At 44.0% G+C, this 27645-nt stretch overlaps 5 protein-coding genes across 5 annotated transcripts in view; 2 read left to right on the forward strand and 3 right to left on the reverse strand.

The window, feature by feature from the left end:
• Nucleotides 1-5071, reverse strand: part of DYNLL1 (dynein light chain LC8-type 1) — a 30771-nt gene extending 25700 nt beyond the window's left edge. Inside the window, exon 1 of the mRNA XM_045791566.2 lies at nt 4757-5071. The gene's annotated coding sequence lies outside the window, so the exon portion shown is untranslated. The remainder of the gene's footprint in view (nt 1-4756) is intronic.
• A 165-nt stretch (nt 5072-5236) lies between these two features.
• On the forward strand, nt 5237-11704 carry SRSF9 (serine and arginine rich splicing factor 9). The gene is made up of 4 exons (XM_045791562.2): nt 5237-5533; nt 7858-8018; nt 9530-9702; nt 11214-11704. The coding sequence occupies exons 1-4, from the start codon at nt 5346-5348 to the stop codon at nt 11355-11357; spliced, it is 666 nt and encodes a 221-aa protein (XP_045647518.1). The 5' UTR covers nt 5237-5345; the 3' UTR covers nt 11358-11704.
• Nucleotides 11705-12240: 536 nt separating this feature from the next.
• GATC (glutamyl-tRNA amidotransferase subunit C) lies at nt 12241-21498 on the reverse strand. The gene is made up of 4 exons (XM_045791563.2): nt 21356-21498; nt 21089-21261; nt 14769-14872; nt 12241-13196 (listed from the first exon to the last, which is right to left on the reverse strand). Exons 1-4 carry the CDS (start codon nt 21434-21436, stop codon nt 13144-13146), a joined length of 411 nt encoding a protein of 136 aa, XP_045647519.1. The 5' UTR covers nt 21437-21498; the 3' UTR covers nt 12241-13143.
• A 34-nt stretch (nt 21499-21532) lies between these two features.
• On the forward strand, nt 21533-23588 carry TRIAP1 (TP53 regulated inhibitor of apoptosis 1). Its single transcript, XM_045791567.2, has 2 exons — nt 21533-21679; nt 22622-23588. Exons 1-2 carry the CDS (start codon nt 21533-21535, stop codon nt 22703-22705), a joined length of 231 nt encoding a protein of 76 aa, XP_045647523.1. The 3' UTR covers nt 22706-23588.
• A 1698-nt stretch (nt 23589-25286) lies between these two features.
• Nucleotides 25287-27314, reverse strand: COX6A1 (cytochrome c oxidase subunit 6A1). Its single transcript, XM_045791564.1, has 3 exons — nt 27155-27314; nt 26861-27003; nt 25287-25560 (listed from the first exon to the last, which is right to left on the reverse strand). Exons 1-3 carry the CDS (start codon nt 27267-27269, stop codon nt 25477-25479), a joined length of 342 nt encoding a protein of 113 aa, XP_045647520.1. The 5' UTR covers nt 27270-27314; the 3' UTR covers nt 25287-25476.
• Between the last annotated feature and the right edge of the window lie 331 nt (nt 27315-27645).

The raw sequence follows: 27645 nt of genomic DNA on the forward strand, positions 1-27645 counted from the left end.
TAACTCTTAACACTCTGCCAAGATCAAAGCCTTCTTATCAATCTGAAGATAAGCACAACAGTGCCATTGTTCTCTTCATATTAGGAATGATAACGTTATTGAGCTCCTGTGTATTTTAGGTGAAAGCTTATCCCTGTAGAAAGGACAGTCCTACCCCAGGTATCTGAGAACTCTGATGCCCATCCACCATCATCAAGTCATGCACCCAGAATTAGTGGAGAAGGCACATAGAGCCTAGAGCTGTCACATTTCTTATTCTTCCTTATGTTCTCCACACATACCTGAACTCATCATCATTGTTCATCCCCTGTAGGTCACTTTCTTCTGCTCCATTCCCCATCTCAGAATGCTACCAAGGCATAACCAGTTCTTCAAGCCAAGAACTTGGAAATCAACCAGGACTCCTCCTCACTCAGTCCCCACACCCAGTCTATCGCCATGTCCTATGATATCGTCTCCTTGGGCTAACTGACCTCCTTAGCATGTATCTCTATCAGCTTACGTCAGGCCACTGGCATCTCTTGCTTGGAGGACTACAGTGGTCTCCCAGCTAGGGTCTCTCTGCACTGGCTCCCATGTTATTTCCCCATGCAACCTGCTAGTCAATGGGCCATTTGGAGGTATCCCTGTTCTTACCTATACTCACCTTTAGGCCAGGCTGACTACACTGTCCTATCCTCCCAGAACAGTAAGAATCCAACTGCAAAATCACTAATGGATAATGTAGTTTTAAATAAAGGAATCTATGAAGTCCCAGGAAGGGGCTTTACACTGCAATTACACAGCAGTACTTCCTACATAGACCCCTTTTCTTGTCTCTCTCCCCAAGATTTTCCCCCTCCCCCACCTCTCTTTTTTTGATATGTTAGTATCTGTTCATCGTTAGTTTTTGATGTAGTGTTCCATGATTCATTGTTCGCGTATAACACCCAGTGCTCCATGCAATACGTGCCCTCCTTAATACCCATCACCAGTCTAGCCCATTCCCCCACCCCCTCCCCTCTAAAACCCTCAGTTTTCCTGGAGTCCACAGCCTCTGTGGTTCACCCCCCCCCCCCCGTTCAACCCCCCCCTTTCATTTTTCCCTTTCTTCTCCTACCACTTTGTGGCAGGTATTGCCACACCTCTCTCTCTCTCCCTTTCTTCCCCTGTTATCCCTCAGCTGCCCTCTAGTCAAATTAGCTCTTGGTCTGCTCCTCCCTATCTCCTTCTGCTATCGCTAATCCTTTCAGTTGCCACTTCCTTCTGAAACTACCTCATCTCAACATAACTCCTTAAAGCCTTTAATGGCTACTCGTTGCTCTCAGTAAGTCCACACTCCGTAACCCTACTAAGCTTTGCAAGCCCCAGCCCCAGCTCCTCCTCCATCTTCCCCATTTGTATCCTCTGCCCCAGCCATACTGTAGGGCAGTAGGGATCACCCCTGGTCTGCTGTGCTCTCTTATATATGGGTAATCTGTCATGTTCCCTTTTTTCCCTATGATTAACTGCTACTTGTCTTTCAGGGCTCCACCTAAACATCTCCTCCTGGAAGCCTTCCTTATAATCTCTAAGACTCTTGCTAGGGGGTGTCGCAGCAGTTTACCTTTATCACAAATGTGCTCTCAATGCCTGTTTGAAAAGCAGCTTGAATATACACCTTGAGGACAGAAGAATTGTATTACTGCATGCCATGGGCCTCTTATAGGGCCTAAATTATAGCGTTGTACTTTATGATGCAAAAGCTCAAAAGCATGATCCTGCCTAGGGTCTCTGGCCTTAGTAGAAAATGGAACCCATGAGCCCCTTAAGCATTAAGCCATAATTCTGGCCTTGTGTTCTAACCTGCAAAAGTTAGTACCTGGGTTCACAGAAAGAAAAAAAAAATCCACCTTTAGGGTTCCATGAATGATCATTAATGCCCCCTAGCAATTTAGCTGTCTTCCTTCTAATTCTGAAAGGCTGTGCTTGGCCCTATCTCCACATTAGGGCACAACATTTTCTAAGTTAGGCATGAACCCCTCTGGCGATTGCATGCCGCCAGACTTTGCACAATATAAGCTGAATCATTAATATTTATGAGCAATCTTCCACCTTGAGTCCTAGTAGGCTACGTAGTTGACTCCACTGCTCTTCCTAGGAGATGATCAAATTGTCTCCAACCAGCATTTTTTTTGCGGGGGTGGGGGGTGGGGAGCGGTTTCCAGGCAACAATTATGTAGAAGTGGTAGGAGTCAGATAGTGGTATTAACACACCTAAACACACCCCAAAAATGGGGAGGCATCTAGACTTCTGAATGCCTTCAGGATATGTAAGCTCCTACAAGGCTTTGTACTTTGACTCAAGATCATATTTGGTTAGGGCTCTTCCCTGCTTGACTTCTGAAGGCTAGCAAAGAACAACTAGAAGCTTTACATAATTCAGAATACAGCAGATGGTTCTATTTTATTTTAGAAATAATTTATTGTGCTTTATTCCAATTATAAAAGTAGTACATGCTAATTACAGACAATTTGATAAATACAGAACAGCATAAATAAAAATATAGAAATCATTTCCAACCACAGATATCTCCACAAACATTTGGAAAGTTATTTTCTTCATATATCTTTTTTTTTTTTTTTTTTTGAGGAACCTCCAATGTGTTTGTGTGTGTGTATGTGTGTGTGTATGTGTATTCCCTTGAACAGAACTGGATAGTACTGCTTAAATTTTCATTTCCCTTTTTTTCAGAATATAAAAATGAAACATAGTTGCAGTAACTATTTTCAACTTTACAGAAATGTATGAGGTCTAAAGTGAAAGTTCCCACAACTTCATTCTTTAGAGACAACGGGTGTCAACCAATTTAATAGATTCCTTAAGAACATATACTTACATGTGTATAATGTATTTATACATTTTTTTTAAGTTGGCTCCACACCCAGAGTAGAGCCCAACTCCGGCTCAAACTTAACAACGTGAGACCAAGACCCAAGCCAAGATGGCGTCAGCCGCTCAACCAACTGAAGCCACCCAGGTGGCCCTTAAACGACATTTTAAAGTCATTTTAATTATAACTAAATTAGCATGACCTTAATATCCTTCAAAATATCATTTAATAATTGTGTAACATTCAGCATTATTATGTTGAACCACTTCCTTATTATCACGGGTTCAATTTTTTTTTTTTTCAAGATTTTATTTATGGGGCGCCTGGGTGGCTCAGTTGGTTAAGCAACTGCCTTCAGCTCAGGTCATGATCCTGGAGTCCCAGAACTGAGTCCCGCATCGGGCTCCCAGCTCAGCGAGGAGTCTGCTTTTCCCTCTGACCCTCTTCCCTCTCATGCTCTTTCTCAATCTCTCTCTCAAATAAATAAATAAAATCTTTAAAAAATAAAAAAATAAATATTTTATTTATTTATTTATTTATTTATTTATTTATTTATTTATTTGACACAGAGAGAGAGCACAAGCACAGGGAGAAGCAGGCTCCCCGCTAAGCAGGGAGCCTGATGCGAGACTCGATTCCAGGACCCTGGGATAATGACTGAGCCGAAGGCAGATGCTTAACCAACTGAGCCACCCAGGCACCCCAATTTTTTTTTTCATTGCACGGAATGCAATGAGCATACATCATTTATTGTAAGGATTTCTTAATTCCTGATGATAAAATCCTACAAGTGAAATTACTGGACCAAAAGCCTTACGTATATTATCAGGGCCTGACGCATACCATCAATCTACTTTCCAAAAAGGTTATACACTCAGTAGTTATGTGTGGGTCCCCAATTTTTGTTTATTTTAAAAGGCTCAGAGGTGAGGGCGCCTGGGTGGCTCAGTCAGTTGAGCCTGAGACTCGATCTCAGCTCAGGTCTTGATCTCAGGGTCCTCGGTTCAAAACCCTGGTTGGGTTCTATGATGGGCTTGGGTCTACTTAAAAAAAAGAAAAAAGAAAAAAAAAGCGGTCAGAGATGGTATAACTACAAATCAACTACTGTACCTTCAGATTAAACGTTTGGTTTTATTCTCTTGCTATTGGTAGCATTAATGGAGTTCTTGTTTGTTTGTTTTTAAGTTTATTTGTTTCAGTAATCGCTGCACCCATCGTGGGGCCCAAACTCACAACCCGGAGATCAAGAGTCACCAGCGACTGAGCCAGCCAGGCTCCCCTAGAGTTTGTTTATAACAAGTTTCATACCTGCCTCCCAACATTTATTATAAAAATTTTCAGATATACAAAAAGGTTTAAAGTATGGTACCCTGAACATACTGTATGCACCCACCGTCTAGATTCTCCAGTTAACATTCCGCTGTATTTGCTTTTGCCTATCTGCCCATGCATCAATCCACAGAGGTTTCATTTTTAATATACGAGCTCTTTTTAGACGTCTATTTTTATAACGTCCTCAGGTTCAGTGCCCTGAACTATGGGTAGTAAATGTGAAATAGTGTCAAGGTGGCAGTCCACCTGAGCTCCTGAGAGGCTCGGCCCACAGGCTGGGAGCGCGGCTTTGGGTTCTAATCCTGACCTCACGATGAGACCTCCGTTTTCTCACCTGTAATATCGGAATCCCACCTTCTTCGGTGAGGATTAAAAGCACAAATAGTGGAAGGCACTCCACAGCAACAGCTGAGATAGCTGAGACTCTTCTACTCCCTCCTAGTCTCCCCTGAATGTCAAGCCCAAGTTCTGGAGGCCATCTCAGGTCCCTCACACCCATCTTCAGTCCACCTTAGACCCTCAGTTCTAAGCGATTGTAAAATGGGGGCAGGGTCGCCCAGAGGGCTACTGACCTGAGTCTGAGGGCCGCGACAGCCCCACCCAGCCCACGGTCCGGGACTCCTTCAGGCCACAGCGGGGTCAGCCTGCGGCCCGGGCCTGGCTCCCTCCCTCTGGCGCCCCGCACGCAGAGTGACAGCCCGCGGGGGCCCACACTGGCCGCTACCCGCGTCACCTCAGGGAGTGCTCACAAAAGCCTGTGAGGTAGACAGTGCTACAGAGGCAGAAAACTGAGGCCCAGGAAGCCTGAGTCACTTGCCCATGTCCCGGCCGCTTGTCCATGAAGCTGGCGAGTGAATTGCCTTTAGAGAATTCTAGAAATCGAACCCAATTCGCCCGACTCCAAGCTCTCGCTCTCTTTGCCCCCGGGCCCGCCCGCACCTACAGGGGGCGCCGGCCTGCGCGCACGCGCAGTCATGGCAGCCGCGTCCCCTTTAAGGCGATTCCTTTTGCTTCCTCCGACCCCGTAGCTTCCGCTCCGCCGTTCCCACAATGCAGTGCGGCTGAGCGCCTCCGAGCCCGCGGGGACGCTGCGGGGGTACCCCGGCTGAGGCGGCGGCGGCGACGTGGGCTGCGGCGGGCCCGCGGCGTCGGGCGGTGCGGATGTCGGGCTGGGCGGACGAGCGCGGCGGCGAGGGAGACGGGCGCATCTACGTGGGGAACCTTCCGACCGACGTGCGCGAGAAGGACCTGGAGGACCTGTTCTACAAGTACGGCCGCATCCGCGAGATCGAGCTCAAGAACCGGCACGGCCTCGTGCCCTTCGCCTTCGTGCGCTTCGAGGACCCCCGGTGAGGCCCCGCTCCGCCCGCCCGCCTGAGCCCGCGGGCCCCCGCTGTTCCTCCTCTCCCTCCCCTCCGGCGTTTCCCCTCCCCCCTCCGCGCAGACCCCACACGGCGCCCCCGGGTGGAGGATGAGGCCTCCTCTCACCGCAGGCTCCGGCCGTCCTTTGCTCCGGCGTCACTTCCTCTAGAATTATTATTATTATTTTTTTACTTTACTTAAAAACACAAAAGCTGAGCGTTTGGAGGACCTCGGCCCGCCCAGACCGGCCACGGGGATGGGACACACGACCATTCTCTCTCTCATGGCTGGAGAGGCACCCTTCAGGGGAAGCGGTCCGGAACCAGCCAGGAGAGGACTCGGTGAAGAGCAGAAGTGGCCAGTCGCCCTCCCTGCCCACCCCTCCCCCCAGTCAGAACTCGCCGTTAGTGGGGGAACAGACTGCGGGGATGTGGTCGCCTTTGGAGGTCGTGAAGGGGTCTCTTGTGATGGAACAGATCGCATTCTCGCGCGCCCCGCCAGGCCAAGCCTGTCCTTATAAAAGCACCAGGGATTTGGAAAAACTTCTAAAACGGTCTGAGGGGGTCCCTGATTTCACGCCACTCCTCTAATGAGGGAGGCATCGCTAGATGCTTAGGGCCCCAAGCATTTGGAAGCTCTCGATCCCTAAACTGGCTCAAACTGGGTCTTTGTGATTTTTGCAAACTTTGTTGGCGTCACGGCCAGACAACGCCTGGGAACTTTCAAAACTGCGGTTGGTGGCTCTTAGAAGCCACTGCATGGACTGGTCACTGCACTTGGGGTAAATAAGAGCCCACTCTGTTTCCTAGCAGTGCCCCAGGGAACGCTTTACCTAGTCTTTGCCCGGCAGGCTTCACTACAAGGACTGTCCATAGGGTGTCTTGCCTACCTGGTGTGGTGGTATAGGGCAAGGAGGGCCATCTGAGGACAGGGAGGTAGGAAGCACCCTGAGACTTTGATGACTGACAGAGCTCATTCTTAGTGGCTTGCCATTTGCCTCAAAAACGGAAGTGGGTATTTTCACACCTAAACTGGAGAAGGTTGCACCTCTAACACTTCCAGTGTGTTTTTTGAACAGTCACCATGTGTCAACTACCACTTCAACATTTTCAACAATCTATAAAAGAGGTAGTGTAAGCCACATTTTTCAAATGAAGAAACTGAGGGTTTAGAGTTGCTGATAAAAGAGATGCTAGCAAGGGATCAAGGTAGAATTTGAACCCCCTATGCTGTTCTTTTAAAACACAAACTTACTGTACGATATGCTACATTGTCATCTCTTCCCTTTCTTCCATAATAGAAAAGCTGTCTTTTGATGTCGCTAGATGCCAAGGTTCTAGCAAAGCACTGCACACATAGTATCTTATTTAATCCTTACAATAACCCTGTGAGATAGGCATTATTACTCACATTGAAGAGACATGAAAACTTGATAATAAGCATTTACCCAAAGATGGCTACTAGTAAGTAGCAGAAGAATGATTTGAACTTGTCGATCAGTATTCAAAATCTTCAACCCTAGCAGTTCTGCTTTCCCTACACTTCATTTTAAGTATAGCCAGGGTTGCACTGGTCATGGTCCTCATTGCTTTTAACGTTGTGACTAGAATCTTGATCAGCAATTACATGCCTGTGACAACTGAATGATGCCTTTTTCATTAGTACATCTTTGGCTCTGCTTGTCCATCCAAGCTCTGACGCCATTCTTACTCCAGTCCAATACTGGAGAACCAACTTGGTTTCTCCTAGAACCCTAGGGAAGACTGAAAGTAACTTTATTGAATATTTACCTCTTTTGTCAAAACTGTACCCAGATAGTGGTCTTCACAACTTAGTTTTCCAAACTGTGCTGAAAAGGTACACATGAGAGTTACATATTTCTCACAAACCATCTGTCTTTTGAGCCTAATTTCTTTGCAAATGAATTTTTCTTTATATAGACTTGATGGTACTAGGCCTTGTTGAAGAATATTAAAGGACTAGGGTGTGGTGGGCATTTTGTGAAACTGCACACAGCGTGAGAGAAATATAGTGGTGAAATCAATCATCTGTCAACAGTTTTTTTTTCTGACTTAGTCCTCTTGTAAGTCATCTGTTTACGCCTTTATTATCATTCCATACCTAGAAAACCCTGTGTGTGACAGTGTACAGTTTAATTCGAATATCATGACAGGTCTTCACACAAAAGCAGTAGTGCATCAGGATTGTTTTTTCTGACTCCAGGTTTCCCTTTTATACTTGTTACTCAGGCCCATCACTGGGAAGTCAGTCAGCCTCCTGAGCAGCACTAACTCCAAACTTTTCTTTGCAGAGATGCTGAAGATGCGATTTATGGAAGGAATGGTTATGATTATGGCCAGTGTCGGCTTCGTGTGGAGTTCCCCAGGACTTATGGCGGTCGGGGTGGGTGGCCCCGCGGTGGGAGGAATGGGCCTCCTACGAGAAGATCTGATTTCCGAGTTCTTGTTTCAGGTATGTTCCTTTCAAACTGAATGAGATGATGCATGTAAAATACTTAGCATACAGTCTGGCCTCCAAGAAATGTTAGCTGTTACTCTTCAGTGCATGGAACACGTGGGGCTTTCTTTTCTATAGCCTGTGCACAGTCTGAAGCCCTGCAGTCTTGCCACTGAGGCAGGTATCTTGCAAATGAAACTGCATTGGTAGTGTAGCCTTGGTAGAACATCAACTTGCTTCTTATAAAGAAGTTTTCTAGTGTTGAGAGGGAAGATGATGGCAAAACCCTGTGAGCTAGAATTCTATAGAGATGTTTTCTTTTGTAATGTACTCGGTATCAGACTTGCTAGACATTCCAGGAACCAGATTTGAACTACTGCCTAGCCTTGGATGCTGAAAAAGGCCAGATTTTGGTGGTGGCTTTGGAATTATATAAAAAAGAAAACAAAAGAACTTGGTGTTCTACGGGTTGTATTGCAGAATATAGAATGAAATGTCCACTGTCAACAAGTGATGAAATGCCAAGCTCAGAGGTTTATGTATCTTTTCAAAATATTAAAACAGTGGTAAAGACCTGGGGCCTTCTGCACATTGCAGGGGCATTGTAGGACCATGGTGGAGTGAAATGTATTGACAAACCTGGCACTTTCTTAGATATGAACGTCACACAGTTACAGCAGACCTCCATGGTACTTAAGAGTGATCCTCTCAGTATCTGCCTATCTTGTGTCCCTTTGTAATTTTTTAACCCCAGAACTCTATTCCCTCCTTCAGGATGTCATACATATCTTTTTTTCTCTCCATGCTGCTCTGAAATCCTGCTTAGAAAACTATTAGGAAATGGCTGCAGTCCTGAGCTGTGAGCGGTAAACACAGCCTTTGAGAGCAGGAGCACATTTCCCTTTCATGACATCAGGTAGGGTTGTATAATTCCCGACTAGTTATAGCGTCTGAGTCTTACCTTTTCCCCCACTGTATTGAAGAATGTTGGTGATCTTTTGAAAGGTACTTTGTTTAGTTTGTTAGTCCTTCACACCTACAGGAAAACAAACTTTAGATTTTTGTTGTGTTGTCACCTTCACCTATGCCTTGGTTACTTCATTGGATAGTTTCAAAATTCCCATGTCCTGAGAACCTTGTCAAACAAGAGATAATTGGTACTGATAAATCTCACAATGGAGAAAATTAGAACTCAAAGTCTTGGGAGTTTGATATTAAATATGAAGGATAAAGAAAGGCTGTGAATTCTCAGAGATACTAAACCTGTAATGGGGTGGAGTTCTTGCTCTGTTGGAAGGGCTTGGTCTCTGGAAGACTAGCCGAGGACCAGCTTCTTAAGGTGATTTACCACACATACTTTAGTACCCTTTGCTGGTTTTATGCCCCTTAGGATTTGTGATTTGGGGATCCTCAGGACTTGAAAGTAGTGTTTGATGAAAAAGGGACTCTAGGTATTGCTGGCTCTTACCAGGTCAGTTAACATGGCTGAAGGATATGGCCTTTTCTCTTATGTTGTCCATGCCTAGGACTTCCACCATCAGGCAGCTGGCAGGACCTGAAGGATCACATGCGAGAAGCTGGGGACGTCTGTTATGCAGATGTGCAGAAGGATGGAATGGGGATGGTTGAATATCTCAGAAAAGAAGACATGGAATATGCCCTGCGTAAACTGGATGACACCAAATTCCGCTCTCATGAGGTAGGTTCCCACCTTCTTTTGAGCTTGTACCTAAGCCACTCCACCTGAAGCTGACCTAGCAGAAGTAGCAACAGGCCATGTGTTTGCCATGTGATGACCTCACAGTACCATTAAAGGTCTGTCTTAGTGGATAAAGCCAAGGAATTCATCATGCTCAAACCCTGCAGGGTCGTAACAGAAGTCTGCAGTCGTAGTATTTTTAATCTGGAGAGAATACTGGTGCAGTCTGTCATAATGTGGAGAGCTATTCTGTGATACCATTCCTTTTACAACTGGCTTAATCTGCAGTGTACCTCTGTGAACCTAATTATTATGGTTGTCCCTCCTCTGGGTCTAGTCTGGGCTCTGCAGGCCAACCTCATCATCTCAGCTCTCCTAAGGTACTGCTATTGGACCAAGTTGTCACTTCATTTTTCCTTTCCCAGAGTAATGCAAGTAGTCACCTAGGCATTTTCTTGTAGTCACCTTATCCTCAGGACTTAGTTCTTGATGTCTTTCCTTTCTAGAAGTCAGTTGCTGCTTTAGATCTCTCAGTCTGATTCATATGTTGACTATCCCTTTGATACCACTGAGATAAGAGCCAACCCAACTGGACATTGCTTTTTCTGGTTATCTTGTCCTGACTTACTGTGGGGTTTAGATATATCTGGGGTCCATTTTCTCTTTCTAAGGATTCATATAATTCCCTAATTTTAGGGCTTGGAAAATATAAGGCTTAACAGTGCTTTTGCTCAGACTGAATTTGGAGCAGAAACAAAACAGGATCTGGTCCTCAGTTATACTGCAAAGCAGGGCCTCAGTAAGGATAAATCCAGTTATTGACTTCAGCTAGGGAATTCTACATCTGACTTGTTTCATCTTAGCATTTTAGATCCTTTGAGAGTGTTGGCTGAGGGCAAAGGGCACAGGCCAGCCTGGATATGACTCCTCTGTCACTTAATAATTTCTTAGCTGAGCTATGCTCTGAATCCTGGTTCCTCGATATGCAAAATAGGAACAATAATAGCACTGTCTTGTAAGACTTGCCAGGAAGCTAACTTACGAAGATAACTGAGTATCTAACCCAGGTCCTGACACCTGAGAGGTGTTGAATACGGGTTAGCTTCTTCCATAGGTACTCATCCAAAGATGCATATATGAGGTGGCAAGGGATTGAACTGTATGACCTCTGAGATTCTTTCTAGTTCTTAGATTCAGGGATCAGTGGCAGTAAATCAGTTATGTAAACAGCAGTGGCTAGTATTTGAGCATTTACCACATGTGAAGTTGCCATTTATTATTCGTGTTGCTCTGGAACAGATAAGAACATTCATTTCCTCATTCCTGAAATGAGCTGGTAAGCATACCTACCCTCATAGCATTATTGTGAGGGTTTAATGAGATAACATCATGTGGGACAAACAGTAAGTGCTCAGTACTTAACTATTATTGTTAGGCAGCCATGTTAGGTATTAGCGTACTGTATTCTTGGGTCTTATTTTTTTCCTTTCCTCTTTTTGTTTGAATTTCAGGGTGAAACTTCCTACATCCGAGTTTATCCAGAGAGAAGCACCAGCTATGGCTACTCACGGTCTCGGTCTGGGTCAAGGGGCCGTGACTCTCCATACCAAAGCAGGGGTTCCCCACACTACTTCTCTCCTTTCAGGCCCTACTGAGACAGGTGATGGGAAATTTTTCTTTATTTTTTAGGTGAACTGAGCTGCTTTGTGCTCAGAATCTACATTCCAGATTGATGATTTAGTATCTTAGGAAAATTTTTTTAATTTTTTTTTAAGGAAATAAAATACATAATTTCTACCAGGGCCATATTGGCAGTGAAGCATTTTAAACTGCAGAAATTGTGGTTTTGGTTCAGAAATAAGTTGTATATTTTTCACCCCTGATTATGGGAAAAAAATCAGTGCTGTGTCTTTGTGGGTTGCTCTGCTATGGAGATCAGCAGTTACTGTGACTGAGTCGGCCCATTCTGTTTAGAAATATATTTTAAACGTTTAGTAATTGACATGTGTGGTTGTCCTTGATTAAGTTAATAGATTTCACCAAACAGGCACACTGATTAAAAAGAAAAAAGTCACTGAGTTGTAGCAACAGCTTGTACCCAATTGGTAAGGAGCAGAAGTGGATAACTTTTTTTGGGGACAAAGATAGTTGCTATGTTGGTGGTTTGAGAATTTCAGTCCCAAGAGTTGCTTCAGGATTATCTTGTAATTCAAGGCCAAGCTTATAAATGAAGCCGCGTTAAAGAAGAAGGGAGCATTTAAGATAGGGCAAAGGGATGGAAAGAATAAAACAACTTTTTAAGGTTGGCAGCAGCATAAAGATCATTAGAAAATTCTTAAAACGAACTGTGGCCATTTGGACGGGGGAAGAAATCTCTTTAAATTTGGTTCTATCACTTTTACCCCTAAATCTGTTTCATTTATCCTGGTATCTGAGCTTTTTTAAAACACAAAACAAACCAAAAAACACCATCTTGGATTCTACTCAATTCAGTAATCATGGTGGGGGTGGGGAAATTAGTTTGTTCCAGGCCTGGGGCTTTTTTTATAAAGCCACTTTATTGAAGTATGATTGACATGTAAAAAGTTGTACTTATTTAACACATGCATTTCTGTGAGTTTGGGGTTAAGTGTATATCCATGAAAGCATCCCCACCATCAAGGCTTTAAACATATCCATCACCTACCAAAGTTTCTTCCCTACTCCTTTAAGATTTGTGGTAAGAACACTTAATATAAGATCTACCCTCTTGGCAAATTTTTAGTGTACAGTACAGCCCTGTTGGCTGTCCCAGGGCTATTTTTGTCACAGGTTCTTTTCAGAAAAACTGCAGCTGTGGCTAGCATACCTTTTGCATGTAGTTACTTTATGGGATAGTAGACGATGTAGGTTAGGAGTTCGCAAGCTGTAGAGTCTACTTGGAATACTTCTCAGACCTTAGGAGAACGCTAGCCTTCTGCTGGGAACAAAGTGGGTACCCAAGAACAAATCTGAGTTCGTTTGGTAAAGATACAGGGTTTCTTGCATTGATAGAAAAACAGCAACTAAAAAGTACAACACAGGTTGTCACATAGTGATCAAATGCATTGTCTAATAGTTACATCAATAGAAAAATTCACTTAAGTGCAGTTTGGTAGACAGTCTTTCTGGAGGAGATAAAAGGAGGATAACATCTTACATACTGAACAGTCTGTGAATAAATACTTGATCCATTCCTTGGAAAGTAACAATACCTCTTACTTCTGGTAGTAGCAGGAACCCACTGCCTTGTTTTGGCTAGATTATTTCCCAGTTCTGTCTTCAGAGGTAGTTATCAAAAAATACTTAACCATCATTTTTTTCAGGTGACTGAAGAAAGTGGGAACATTAGTGTTCACAGTAACAAAATACTATCTTTGTGCTTCCACATGTTCACAGGGTACCCCTTCCCAGAATAGCTACTCAGTTGTGTGAAAAAGGCTCTTGTTCATCCTGCTTTGGCAAAGAGATATTACCTGTTTGAAAACAGTAACAAAAAAGAATGTTATAGCTGAGTCTGCTTCCCAACTGGTTCTACTGAGCTAATTTATCACCTGGTTTGTCATGAAAAATAAGCAATGCAAATAAGTGTAGTTACTACCCTGTTTTTCTGAGTGTCTGAAGGAATAACAGTTGTAAGTGAAGCCTAATAAATGCACACTTTTCAGTAAGGAGCAGAGACAGTTTAGCCAGTTATATGCATACAGGAGTGGAAGGAAAGACTAATGATTGTGAACTTACTTCGTCCCAAGAAGCAAACTCTGACGCTGAGTTCTTTTTGAGAAATAGCATATGTGATCAATGGATATGTCTGCTAAAATAGTGACAACTATCTGAGAAAGATTATAAAATCTTTTTTTCCCTCCACAGTTAATTTGAGGTGGTTTAGTGAATTAAAGGCATGATTTAGAGTTGAGTCCACAATTTTCTAAGCTTTCTTTCCCATTCTTGCTTCAAGCAAAGCTTTCCTTGAATTGGCTGGTCTTGGTCAAAGAGATAACCCCTGAGCTGGGTGACTGATGTTTGTCTCTGAGGCTAGTTAGCATGGTTCTCTGAGATGATCTCCTGAACCTGAAGCTGGCACTTGGAAAACCATCTACCTGAGTGCTCAAGCTAGTTCCATTCCCAAATATCCAGAAGGGTGCAGCAGTTCGGAAGACCCATCTATCTGCAGAGGAGATTAAAAGTTCAATCCACCCAAGATTCTGGATTTTAGTATTAGCCCAGAGTTATTTTTAAGTTTTCATTTAAAATAGTTACAGTAAAAGATGCAAATCTCAACACCCAAGGTTGCAAACTGATGGCTCACAGGATGCATCTGGCTTGCAGGTATGTTTTATTTACATGGTATTTTATTTTTAAAAAAATCTTTGAATTAGTTCCCATACTTTAAATTTGGGAAATACCACACACACATGAAAATGCCAGATGTCCGGGTTCTCAGGGAAAATGGGCTCACATTACTGCCTGGCACCAAATGAGAAGCAGTGAGTGCTAGCTGCCCCTTTAGGCAGAACTTGCCTCCAGATCTGACACCATATACACACCTCCCTGACCCAGCCCGGTTTTGCTCATTCCTATTACATACTGGCCCCTAGAGGTGAATGTGACCCCTCCACTCTACTGCCACCATCTGTACTTTTTTTTTTTTCCCACCGTTAATATATATGGGGTTTTTCATTCCACTTTTGAGATACAACTGACATATGCCATTGTCTAAATTTAAGCTGTACAAAATGATTTTATATATATCAAAATAATTATCAGAACAAGATTAGTTAATGTCCATCATCTCACATAGTTATAATTTTTTCCTTGTGATGAGAACTTTTAAGATCTACTCTCTTAGCAGCTTTCAAATACAGAATATAGTATTGTTAACGATAGTCATTCTGTTGTATGTTGACGTTTGTACCTTTTGACCACCTTCACCAATTCCCACTCTCCACTTAAAGTACTTTCATGTAGCAAATTTGGACCTCACACCTCCTGCTATATTCTTAGTTCACCGAGGGACAATCTGTTAAGCCACTTTGGGGAACACATACCTGGAGGGGCCACAAAATACTCCTCCACAACTCGATGGGCATTTTGTAGTAGTTCTTCAGCACAGTTGCCTTCTACCACACTGTCAGATCTCAAGTATAGACATCTAAAAACCAGAAGCTCAAGGTTACCTTCTCAGAGAACAGGCTTCTATGGCATGGGTGGAGAGGGTCAAGAATGGGCAAAAACGGAGCAGCATATTCTTGAGTTACGGTCACTACTCAAAGATGGAGGCACTCGACCAAGTAACAATCTACAGTTTATAGATTCTCAACCATTCAGTGAGGTAAGTGGTAATTACTCCTCGGGATTGATATGTTCAATAAATATTTCTTCATGATTACTATCCGTAACTTACTTTTGGTGGAGACAGGTAAGGCAATTATAATATAATGTGTTTAAGTCTAATAGGTAAGCAAAGCTTCCCAAGGGAGTAGAAAGGGGCACCTACACCAGCCTGGGTGAGGTACTTGGAATAGGTGATGTCACTGTTAAGGGATGGGCAAGAAACCGCTGGATTGGTGGGATGGGAAATGGACTTCCAGGCAGATGAAGAAACTTGCTCAAGAGTGGTTATAAGTGACTTAGATATTAGGTCCCAAATGACAGGACTGGAATTAGCACAATTCTTGTACCCCTAAGATGAGCTGTTTTTACACTGCAGCCACCTTCATGGACATGAAGGTGCCTGCCCTTGCATAGCTGAAGAATATTCCACTGTTCTCTGGGCCTAGTGGCTTAATTAAAGTGTCCAGATGGCAAACTAGTGAAACCAAACAGGAGTTGAACATATCAGTGGGGCTTCACTGCTGTTTCAAGGTTTAAAAGTGCATGGCAGGATGTCTGAGCCTGCTTCCACATACTTGGGCTGAAAAGTAAGCAGTCTGCTCAATCACTGATAAGGGAGTGGCCAAGCCCTTTCTGCTTTGAGCCAGACATAGACTGAGGGCTAAACCTAATGGGACAAAGGGCAAGGACGTGACATGAACATCCAGGCAAAGGCTGCAAAGGGTGAAGTTGTCATGATAAGATTCTTTTAGGAAAAGACTTGCTCTGTTTCTTTTGTGGCACCTACCCTAGGGCTAGACACAATAAGCACTCACGGTACAGACTGTAGAGAGCTGCAGTCTACTCCAGGATCTGGCACTCTTAACTCTGTGGCCTTCGACAAATATGGATCTTTCCAGACCTTAACTTTCTTGCCAAAAAAGTGAAGGTTGCACTTGTTTGTTTGCTTTTGAACCATATGGGGGCTTATGAAAACTTGGAGAATAAAATAAAAATCCTCTGTAAAGGTGACCATTGGACCTTCTGGAGTTTGTATTTCTGTTGGGTGGTATAAATAACATGGCTAAGAGCTTGGGCTCCTGAGTCACAGATGAATTCAAATCTTAGTGCCACACATGGCATGTGTGGAGGTAACTTATCCTCTCCCATGTACCTGTTTCCTTATTTGTGGAATGCTTCATAGAACTGCTGGGAAGATTAAATGTTAAAGAAGATCTGATCATTCGGAGCCTGCATTCTCACTGCAGTTACAGGTGGGTGCTGAATAGCACCTGCTCCTTTCAGAAAGAGTTAGTGCACCTGGGCACACCTCAGTCTCCACTCCTCATGCAGAGTATACCTCCGCACTTAACCTGCTATAATCACACATTACCTGTCTAGCCCCTACATACCAGAGGTGGCCAATCGTTCCTGGGCACTTGGAGAGTTTAATGAAGTGAGACTCTACTACCACCAATAGGTGGTTAAAAGCTACTGCTTCCTCACAGATGTAACAGCAATTGATTGATTCACTCATTTTATAATCAGGTTTCCTATGTAAGTAATGTTTCCAGAAAAAATTCACTCCTTTAAATACCACACATTTTCACCTAATTACTGTTTATGATGGAGTTGTTTCCAGAAAAAACCTGCACCTTCCTATTTTCATAATCCTAGGCTACTGAACTCAGGGCCTCTGTGAGGGTGGCACATCAGTGGTTCACTTGGCAAGTTGCGAAACTTTTCTTGACCTCAGAATCATGCATAAAATTCCAAACAGGACCAGGTGCCAGTCAATTACTGAATGACTAAACGTCTATCTCACCTTCTCTTTCTCGGTGCTACAAGAGAATTTAGCCCCAATAACATAGGACACCCATTTTGATAATCAACTATGGACTGATAAAACTATGGGATAATACATCCACTATGGGCTAATATTAATTATATACTACCCTGGGAAGCACTGAAAAAAAAAACCATTCGAATCTTTATGGGTTCAAATGAACTCCTGGTTGAGAAAGGCTCACAGACAAAGCACTTTAACCAATAACTGTGGGAAATGCTAATAAAAAGCAATTTAATAGAAAGCACTATGGCAGCACTGGAGAAGAAATGCCTTTATTGGTCCTTGGACTGACCAGACAGGACCACTCTGCTGGTGGTGTCAGGCTGCCAGGAGTCATTTCTCTGGCCGCCATTCTATTTCCATCTATAAGCCTTTTCCCTCCTTCCTAATTAATTTCTAGTTTGATGAAGACTGGAATGACAATCAATTTGGCTAAGAATTTTTGGTTCAAATAAGATTCTGAGGAACATCCTAAGCACTACAGTATTTGGCTACAGTCAGAGATGTCATCATCTGAGTCAGTCTCCGGAGATAGGAGAAAATAAAGGTTCTAGGGGTTGACTTTTAGATGGCACATCTAGAACAGTATTTGAGAGCTGAGGCTCTGAATTTCAAGTTACAGATTCTCTTACTACACCTGTGAAACTCTGGGGCATATTACATAAGCTTTCTGTGTCTCAATTTCTTTTTTTTTTTTTAAAGATTTTATTTATTTATTTGACAGAGATAGAGACAGCCAGCAAGAGAGGGAACACAAGGGGAGTGGGAGAGGAAGAAGCAGCCTCATAGCGGAGGAGCCTGACGTGGGGCTCGATCCCATAACGCAGGGATCACGCCCTGAGCCGAAGGCAGATGCTTAACCGCTGTGCCACCCAGGCGCCCCATCAATTTCTTTATCTATAAAGGAGATACTAGTATTTACCTTCCAGGATTGTATGTGATAATTGAGACAATGCATATAAAATCTTAGCGCCTTGCACATAAGGGCACTAAATGCTTTTTAGCTAAATCCAAAGGATAGGGTATTATGTCATATGTGTGTCAAGAGATTTCTAATAGCCAGTCAGTGCTTTTACATCTAGTGTGGCCTAAAACAGTTTAACACTTGTCTTAACCGGGTTCCATTTCAAACATAAGTGAGGCAATATGTCAAAAAAACAAAGTCCTAAAGTGCTACATCTCTAAAATGGAATAATTAACCCAAACTGGTTTCCAAGTTTATGGCAAGACTGCAGATCACTGAATATGAAGTCACTACTCCAGCTACCAGATCCAAATCCCTCTTCATCTTTTTCACCAACTCTTCCCTGAGTAATAGTTGCATTTCTTTATAGTTTCCCTCTACATGATCTGGGAAATTCTGTCTCCTCTTTGTGCTTCTATTCCCTCCTTTCCCAAAGATATTAATAAAGAAGATACAGTGGGGTGCTTGGGTGGCACTGTTGGCTAAGTGTCTGACTTCTGGTTCCGGCTCAGGTCGTAATCTCAGGGTCGTGAGATCGCGTGCCCCCCCTTTGGGCTCTATGCTCAGTGCAAAGTCTGCTTGAGACTCTTGCTCTGGCCCCTTCTCTCTCTCAAATAAATAAAATCTTTAAAGAACGTTCAACAAACATTTACTGAGTGCTAGGTGCTAGATACTGAGAATATGATGAGTAATAACAGATATGCTCCCTGGAACATGGATGAGCAGTAAGAGAGGGGCAGAGAATCCTATATTACTCAAATATGGGATGCCTGGCTGCTCAGTCAGTAGAGCATCTAACTTTTGATCTCAGGGTCATGAATCCAAGCCCTACACTGGGTGTACAAATTACTTAGGAAAATAATACATAAATAAAAATTACTCAGATGTATAAACACACGTAAAATTACAGCTCTATTGACTACCATGAAAGAGCTACAGGTCCTGAAAGAGAGCCTGACTTGATAGAGAAGAATCTGAGGAAGAGGCAGTTGAAATCTGAAGAAAGGAAATTAAAGTGGGCAAAAAAGAGTAGTGGGTGGGATGTAGTAGGGGATTCTAAGAAGCAAATAGAATGGAGAGCTTGAGGAATTGAAAGTTACAGCCCTATCTTAGAGATGGGCAGGGGCTAGGTTAAATGACGATTTGTAGGCTATGGTAGAGCTTTTGTCTTTATCCTAAAGAACACTGGAGAGACACCTGAAGAGCCTGGGTAGGAGAATGACCTCAGATTTCTATTTTGAAGTGCTAGGTAATTTTGGACAAACAGACTTCCGTAGATCTGAGCATCAGATTACAAAATAGAGAAAGGATGTGAAGGAATCAAAGACTGGAGGTGAGAATGGGAGGCTGGCAAGCACTTTACACAGAGGTTATGGTTACAGATAGGCCTGGTTCTCCCTATTGGTGCTAATGGCAGCTAATCTTTTTTGCTCTCAACTGTATTAGGGCTTGGTTTTTTTTTTTTTAAGTAGGCTCCACGCTGGGCGTGGAGCCCAATGTGGGGCTCAAACTCACGACCCCAAGATCAAGACTGAGCCGAAGTCAAGAGTTGGACACCTAACCGATGGAGCCACCCAGGCACCCCAAGGGGGCGCCTGGGTGGCTTGGTTGAGTGTCTGACTCGGTTTTGGCTCAGGTCATGATCTTGGGGTCCTGGGATCAAGCAGAGAATCAGACTCCTTGCTCAGCGAGGAGTCTGCTTGTCTCCCTCTCTCTCTGATCCTTCCCCCACATTCCGCTCCGCACTCTCTCTAAAATAAATAAATCTTTTTTAAAAAATCCCACCAAGAAAAGCGTAGGACAGAGTTGTAGACTGCCTCTGTCTTTATGAACTACATACCCATCCTTCCCAAGAAACTGTAGTCCCAACCAGCAAACAAGTCTGCTTTTCAGAAAAGAGCATTTTCTTTAAAACATATTAAGATTTGGCAAGAATTGACAAGTGGGGAGAGGCTGCACCCTTTTAGTATAATATTCACCAACTTCTTTGTCAAAGACTTGCTCCTCCCTATTGCACTACACTACGTCACTTCGTGTTATTACTCTGCTCTTTTAGGCATTTGTGTTTTGGCCCTCAGTATAAGATGAAAAGTTAGAACTTCCCTCTGCATTTCCACTTTCTTTAAAACTAATTGTTGTTACAGTTTCTTGCATGCTCTGAGGGAGCAAAACAAAACTTAATGCAGATACCAGAATATGTCAAATAGATGACACATTAAAGTATTGATAATCCCATTCACAATGTTCTGAACTTTGCCTTTTTTATTAAACATATCTTTTCATATCAGCATAGTTGTTTCATTATTTTTAAACAACTGTCAAATATTCTATTGTATGATGATGTATTTAGCCATGAAAGACACTTAGACTGTTTCCGTTTGTTTGTTTGTTTGTTTGTTTCTTGGGGTTCAAAAAAATTTTTTAATTGATTTAGGTTAACTCTACCCCCAACTGGGGCTTGAACTCATGACCTGGTGATCACAGCATGCTCTATGGACTGGGCCAGCCAGGCGCCCCTTGTTAGGAGTTTTTGTTTTGTATTATGAACAGGTTTGGATACCCTGAACACTCATGCATAGATCTTGATGCACCTTTACAGATGTTTCCACAGGGAACCACTAGTTCAGAAGATATGTACAGGCCATATTTTGAAACAGGAATCAAGCAAGTCAAACATGAGCTTACATTCTATTAACAAGAGACAAATCAACACAAGTAAGATAATCATGAAAAAGAAGAAAATCCAACAGGATCAGGAGTCGGTGACTGTTAAGGGAGAGGATATTTGGAGGAGAGGCCTTACCGAGGAGATGAACTAAGACCTGCCAAGGAAACGGGCTGTCTAAGAAAAGGGGAACAGCAAATCCAAAGATCCTAGACAAAAACAAATCTGGCATGTTGGAGAAACAGTAAGGAAGCTAATGGAGCTGGAGTAAAAGGAGCAGTACGCCCGAGTGGTAGGCAGGGGCTCTGTGAAGTAGGGCCTCAAAGGTGATGATGTGCAGTTCGGACACGGTTCCCAGCTACACTGGGAGGCCTCGAGGTCTTTAAACGGGAGTGATGGGATCCATAACGAACAAAAGAAAGCATGAAACCACTTACCCGCGGGATGACCGTGGGCAAGTTCTTGCATCTCGCCAAAGCTCTTTTCCCTTTTGTGAAAGGACACACTAATCACCACCTCAAATGGCTGCAAAGGCGCCACAGGCAAGGCTTCGGGGTGCGCAGCCGCGAGTGTTTACCTGTCCTCCAGTACAGATTCCATGGGCTCCACCCCGTCCGTGTCCACGGCGCGGAGCCGGTCGGCAAAGGCGATGGCTTTCTCCAACCGTGCCACGGCCTCTTGGCTGCCGAAGTCCACAAGTGCTAGACGCTCCAGGTGTTCGATCACCTCGGCCGTGACCCGGCCACTACCCTGAGGGGATGAGGCGGAGAATGCGGGTCACGGGTGGGGCCTGCTCCACCTCCTGACCTGCTTCACCACCCGCTTAGACGCCCCCGGCCTTTACCTGAGGATCCGCCTTGGAGGTGAAGCCCCGGCGCCAGCTCCCCCAGGACCAAAAGCCCAGCCTCACCACCCGCGCCCACATTTCTCTCTTCAGCCGCCGTAGTCAGTCCTCACGTAAAGCCGAGCGACGCACTTAAAAGTGACGACATCAGAGCGCGCCGCTACTGCCGCCGCCGCCATGAATAGCGTAGGGGAGGCCTGCACCGACATGAAACGCGAGTACGACCAGTGCTTCAATCGCTGGTTTGCCGAGAAGTTCCTCAAGGGGGACGGCTCCGGAGACCCGTGCACCGACCTCTTCAAGCGCTATCAGCAGTGTGTTCAGGTGAGCCCTTAGGTGGCCAGGGCCCTTTCGTCTCTACCCCCGGCCCCTGGTTCTCTCTGCGGTGTGCCCGGCCACACGCGTAGTATTTCGCGCAGGTTCGGATGGGGAGGGTGAAGAAAAGCCTCAGTGAGGACAGTGGCAGGAGCTCTCTCCCCACCATCACCACCAATCCGCCCCGTATCTCTCTGAATGACAAAGCTAAAAATTTTTACAGTGCTTTACATTTTACGGAGCACATGAACATCCTTTGGTTCATTTGGTGCTATTCCTAAATTCGCGAAGTGGCCATAGTTGTTCGTACTTTATACATGAAACTTCCCCAAATAGGAAGTGATTAGTTCAAGCTCACCAGAATCGTTTCCTTGATTTTTGCGGTGGTGCACTATTTCACTATTGTTGGGAGGCGAAGAGGGGTGTTAGGCTCTCAGGCCTGTTAGATATGAGGGTCTCGTTTTGTTGTTGTTGTTAAAATTCCTTCTTTGGCCTGTTATATCTTTCATTCCAGTTCAATGAATGTAAAACTGCTTCGGATTCTAAGAACCGCACTGGGCACAACACTCCCAATTAGTTAACTTAACAGAGTAATTCCAAGTTGCTATCTTTATCCATTTATAGATAGGAAAGTGAAGCTTGCTCAAGGTCAAATAGCCACTAAGTCCTGGAACTCAGATTTGAATTTTGTGTCTTTCATAACAGAGTGGAGATACTGTTTAAATTCCACGTCTGAAACATTGACGATTCCCTACAACTCCTTTCCAGTCTCTCTCTGGTCTACAGTTAATGTCTCTGTAATGGTACTCAGGTTAAAAAAAAAGTACAGGTCTTCAATCATGGTTGGGTGGTCTCTTGGTCCAATTTGAATTACTTTTGTACCATCATATATACAAAGTTTGGCCCTCAGGCTTCATATAGACCTGTGTCATATGTTTTCTTCCCCATCAGAAAGCAATAAAGGAGAAGGAGATTCCCATTGAAGGACTGGAATTCATGGGCCATGGCAAAGAAAAGCCTGAAAGCTCTTCTTGACCTTGACAGACACCTTGAAAATAGACTCTTCAATCAGGAAATTGAGGACACTGGATTTCGTCAGTTAAGGCTGTGAAAATAGCCATCGTTTTGATGAGGAGCTTAGGAGGGAGTTTTCGTTCCTCCTTGATTTTCCTCTCACTTGTAAAAGATGATGAACCATCACTGCTTTGAGATGATTTCTCACTTGCTCTGGCATCTTGCAGGACCTCCGTGTGCTTAAACTGAATGATTTCTTGGGCTTATGGTAGCAATACTTGGTCTGGGATCAGCTTTAAATATCCTTTGTATGTAAATACTGATAACCTTATCAGGATGATCAGGATTGCCTGACCTCTTGAGTTTTGCTGCAAAGGACATTAGGTACATTGTACTAGGGTTATTATTCATGGAAACAATTGGTTAGGATCTCTCTCTTCTCTCAGGGAGCTAAGGCTCTGAAAAGGGATCGCAGCACAACGGTTTTAATCAATGCTTGGGAGTACGGTTTTATTTTTATTATAGTAACTTCTAAGATTGCTGGTGGACTGGGTTAGCCAAGAAGACAGCTTTAAGAGTGCCCTGCCTTAAGAAGAGGTGTCAGATTTCTGAGTAAGATGTGAAAGCTTGAAGAATGTTGCAGTACACACCATTTCCGAGCTCACAGTGTAGTCTAGGAATGAAGATCTTTGGAGTAACAATGGAGGAAGATCCTAAATTGCAAAGATTTGCTGTTGCCAGCTTTGAGCCCAAGTCAATTAATTAAGCCAACTTGTATTATGAAACTGCCAAAATGCTGCATCTAGTTAAATGGGAGAAGTTTGTTTTATTTGCCTTGTGTACCCACCCTGCCCTATAATGTCTGTAATCATGAAGATGGAATAAATTGTAACACTTAGTTTGATTATTTGCCCCTGGAGAACTCAGTGCACTTTACAGAACAAGTATTACACTGTGTAATCCCACATACCCATACATTGGGGAAAGTTTTGTTTTATAATTTAAAGATGAAGAAAAAGTGAAAATTTATCTAAGGTAAATAGCGTGCTAAACACCATTAGAAACCTCACTGACTTCTAAAATTTATTCCCACAGTAAGCTACACATATAACTTAATATGCTTCTGTACCTGCACAAAAAATGTCAGGATCAGTTGAGCACCTACACACTTTAGAATGTCAGGTAGTCACCAAAATTGCATGTCTTGAGTAATTTTGGTTCAATTATATATACCCAATATAGTGTGAAACAATTTACAGCAGGTAGAAATTGTATTATCCTCTCTCCAGCCTGCCAGTGACTACTTCATATTTAACATGACCGGTCCTAAATGTCATTTCAATGCATTCTATGTTTATATTTTGACTGGTTATGGTCCATTATACAAGGATTATAAAAGATAATTTGAAATCCAGCTGAGGGAGGCCAGGCAGCAAGCCAAAGTAAAGTACATCTGTCCTGAACTCAGACTGGCCATAAGTACACTGGTTCTATGGGGACTTGCAAGCACAAGCACAGGCTGTGGTTATGTCACAAAATGGAAAAGATAGCAGGGATCCTTTTCTCCCTTACCGTATGGCTCAGGGCTTTCACACCCTGTGTTTCCGTATGGCTCACCTTTGCAGTACCAGTTTACTATATATACTATGCAATACCAAAACCTGGTAGCCTTTTGCATCTTACTACAAAACTGTCTGGTTAAGCCTCGAGAATAAAAACACTCCAAGTCAACCATGTTCTTTCATTGTAACTGCTACTGAGGGAATAATTTTTTCTGATTTTTCGTCTTTTTTTTAAGAGAGGGAGAGAAGAGAGAGTATCTTAGGCAAGCTCCACACAGCGTGGAGCCCGACGAGGGGCTCGATGGCACAACACTGAGATCATGACCTGAGCTGCAATCAAGAGTCAGACACTTAACTAAGCCACCCAAGCGCCAAGGTCATTCTATTTTGACCTCATCCTGCCCATAAAGTGATTCCAACTATCTCAGCTACTTCGAAGATTTTAAGTTTTGAAGAGAAATTAAATGCTTTGTAAGGGTGACTCTGTTACTATTGTTTCTCCCTAATTCTTAACGCTACAGGAAGGTTTTAATTCCAGAAACAAATAAAGCTAATGCTATATGCACAAATGTGTCATACTGCGTTTATTTCTCCAAAAGTTTCTGACCCTTCCAGCCTTCAGGGTGCTGAGAGATGACCCCAAGATGAGAACTTGACACTTTTGGAGACAATTACTAGACTATAGGGAATATTCTTCAGCAAACGCTGGTGGAATGGGACAAGAGAAAGCTAGGACACAGAGTAAGCACTTCCTCTGGAGAACCAAAGACACCTCTTTCAGGTGTAAAATGCAGGTATTCTACTGGCCACTCAATATCTTTGCCACCCAAAGGCTGTCAGGACCCAATCTTGATACTTCAATTAGCTCCACTTAGGGTCCCTTTGCTTTACCCACCCCAGGCATAAGAATGCAAGGACAAGCCTGATAAACACTGTTATCCAGAGGCCTGTACACAGCAGCCAAAAAACTTCATTACAGAAACAAAAATAACAATGCTGATTTTAGAGGGAAAAACAAAGAATGCAACTCTCAGACCATGGACCAATCTAAGTTATTTATTTAAGCCATCTCCCGCCATAAGCAAAGGGATGGAAGATTAGTATACTGGTCATCATTTGATACAAGTAAGGAAGGTGAGCTTAAGGTCCCATACACTTTTCTGGTCCGTGTGCAGAGTCATGGTCCAAACCAGTGCTGTGGTCCCCACTGGGTGGTGGTCCAGGTTCTCTTTATTCATCTTCATAGCCGGTTGGAAGTGGATTCACGTGAGAGTTATGGAATAGAGTATGATTACCATCTCCCCAGGGAAAGGGCTGTGGAGTGAAGATGTCAATTAGGCAATTCCAGAAAAGAATTCAGAAATAGCACTGCCATGAACTGCTTCAGATAAAGGGTAAGTAACACACTATACACAAAAACAAAATGGCAATTAGTCCTTTAACTACTGGCGTTTTTAAATTTCAGCTTTCCCATAATTTAAGGGAGCTCTTTTAACTTCCAAGAGAGCCTATAAAGTAGGCAGTAGGAAAAGCAAGCTCAAATGCATTATTCATAAGCCTCTCCCTGGCAACCAGTCTATCAGTGCAGTGTTTATGAAAGTGTAATCCTCACATCTCCTGTATCAGAATGGCAGAGGTGGGTAAATGAGAGAAGATACTTACTTAAATGCACACTTTGGGCTCCATACCAGATCTAAAACAAACCTCTGGATTGGAAACTGCAATCTACCCTCCTCAATTTTTTACATGCTGCCTTTGAAAAACATTGCTCTAGGGCACTGGTTTCCAAACCCGGATGATTTTGCCCAAGGACACTGGGCAATAGCTGGAGACATCTGGGAGAGGGCATCTAGTGGGCAGAGGTCAAGGTTGCTGTTAAAAATCCTAAGACTCACAGGACAGCCCCTTACCCCAACAAGAATTATCCAGCCCCAAATGTCAATAGTACTGAGGTTGAAAACTATGCTATATGGCTTTTACATCTTTGTACAAGGGTGGGAGTGGGGCTCAGACTCAAAGATTCTTTCTGAATCTAAGAATCTAGCTTAAGTTTCTATAAGGCCATTCCTATCTTGCCTAAGTGATCTAACAGTTACTACAGAGCCAGCAGGGCCTCTTGTTAAGAATACTTACAAGCAATGGAAAACAGATGACCACATCTACATCAATAGCAAAGGATAAAACAGTTGAGAAAATAACTAGCAGAGGTAGGAGCAGGAGAAGCTGTTAGTCTCTTCATCATGCAGCTAGTACCTGCCAGATGCCCAGGTCCTAGAAGGGTGAACCATGAATCACCTTCCGATTTTGCCACTCTATGGGAGATTCCCAAACCTCCAAGTCTCATACAACGGACAACTGTTTCAGAACAGTATCAGAAGGCAGAGGTGGGATGGAGCAGGAAAAAAAGAAAAACTGAAGGGCACCTATTGCATGACCTTGAAAAAGAAAACAGATGTGACCCCCCCAAGTCTGTTACATTTCCATAGAACCAGAAAACACAAAATTTTGTAAGAATTAAATGACAAATTGTACACGATTTTAGAGAACGAAGAACTTAGACTAGGCATTTGTAATAAAAGGAGAATGGATGCTCGAAGAGCCTACAAAAGCCTACCTTGGACCTGATGCGAAGATGGGGGTAGGCGACGAACTCGGGTCTCTCGTGCTCTCCGTGATGCGACTTCAGAAAGACATTCAGCATGCTCACACCTACGCCGGGGAGCGCTACGAAGTAGGTGAGCGCCTTCCACATGCGAGCTGCAAAGGAGGCACGACCGCTCAGGCCTGGTGTGGGGACCCCGCCCGGGTCTCACCTCCCCCACCCCAAGTCCTCAAGCCAAGGTCACAGTCCTGCTCCGTCTCGCTCGAGTGGGGCTGAGGACCGCCCCGCCAAACGCAGCTCCAGTACCTGAGCCCTCCTCGCCGTGGGCGCCACTCGACATGGACCGCCCCAGCTGTGCCCCGGGCCGACCTAGCAGCCCAGACAGCCGAGACAGAGACGCCACCGCCGCCGCCGCCGCCATTTTCGACCCGGACAGCCTCAGCGCCGGAAGCGGAAGTAGAAAATGGGCTGGGGGCGGGACCACAACCTCAAAAGAAAGCTCTATTGGGCGGAACCTTCCTACTCGTCTTAACGCGAGGAGCCTGCGTACTATCCTCCCGGTCGTCGGGATTCCTAAACTCCCCAGAGCCACCCACCTTGAAGGAGCATGCGCTCTGCACCTCCCGTGTGCACGCCCCTCTCCATACAGTCCCCACCCTGGTGAGGCTAGGCGAGGCTAACCGTGAAAGAGAGATTTGTGGAGGGCACGCTGGCTCGGTTGGAGTCCGCGGACAGCAACTGGAGGTTCTGAGCTCAGAACACCCCATATAAAATGCCATTCCTGTTCCTCCCCGTTC

The sequence above is a fragment of the Ursus americanus genome, chromosome 30 (assembly GCF_024610735.1).
Source record: "Ursus americanus isolate L20-20 chromosome 30, mUrsAme1.1.p, whole genome shotgun sequence".
In the NCBI taxonomy this organism is placed as follows: domain Eukaryota; kingdom Metazoa; phylum Chordata; class Mammalia; order Carnivora; family Ursidae; genus Ursus; species Ursus americanus.

Excerpts from the sequence above, each read along its gene's own strand:
- TRIAP1 (XM_045791567.2), top strand. The coding sequence starts at position 21,533 with ATGAATAGCGTAGGGGAGGCCTGCACCGACATGAAACGCGAGTACGAC. Across the intron at positions 21,680-22,621 it reads GCTATCAGCAGTGTGTTCAG|AAAGCAATAAAGGAGAAGGA; the intron begins GTGAGCCCTTAG and ends CTTCCCCATCAG.
- SRSF9 (XM_045791562.2), top strand. The coding sequence starts at position 5,346 with ATGTCGGGCTGGGCGGACGAGCGCGGCGGCGAGGGAGACGGGCGCATC. Across the intron at positions 8,019-9,529 it reads TTTCCGAGTTCTTGTTTCAG|GACTTCCACCATCAGGCAGC; the intron begins GTATGTTCCTTT and ends GTCCATGCCTAG. Across the intron at positions 9,703-11,213 it reads CCAAATTCCGCTCTCATGAG|GGTGAAACTTCCTACATCCG; the intron begins GTAGGTTCCCAC and ends TTTGAATTTCAG.
- COX6A1 (XM_045791564.1), bottom strand. The coding sequence starts at position 27,269 with ATGGCGGCGGCGGCGGCGGTGGCGTCTCTGTCTCGGCTGTCTGGGCTG. Across the intron at positions 27,004-27,154 it reads CCACGGCGAGGAGGGCTCAG|CTCGCATGTGGAAGGCGCTC; the intron begins GTACTGGAGCTG and ends CCTCCTTTGCAG. Across the intron at positions 25,561-26,860 it reads ATCTTCGCATCAGGTCCAAG|CCCTTTCCCTGGGGAGATGG; the intron begins GTAGGCTTTTGT and ends TTCACTCCACAG.
- GATC (XM_045791563.2), bottom strand. The coding sequence starts at position 21,436 with ATGTGGGCGCGGGTGGTGAGGCTGGGCTTTTGGTCCTGGGGGAGCTGG. Across the intron at positions 21,262-21,355 it reads CCTCCAAGGCGGATCCTCAG|GGTAGTGGCCGGGTCACGGC; the intron begins GTAAAGGCCGGG and ends TCATCCCCTCAG. Across the intron at positions 14,873-21,088 it reads GAATCTGTACTGGAGGACAG|ATGTCTATACTTGAGATCTG; the intron begins GTAAACACTCGC and ends TCTGGTTTTTAG.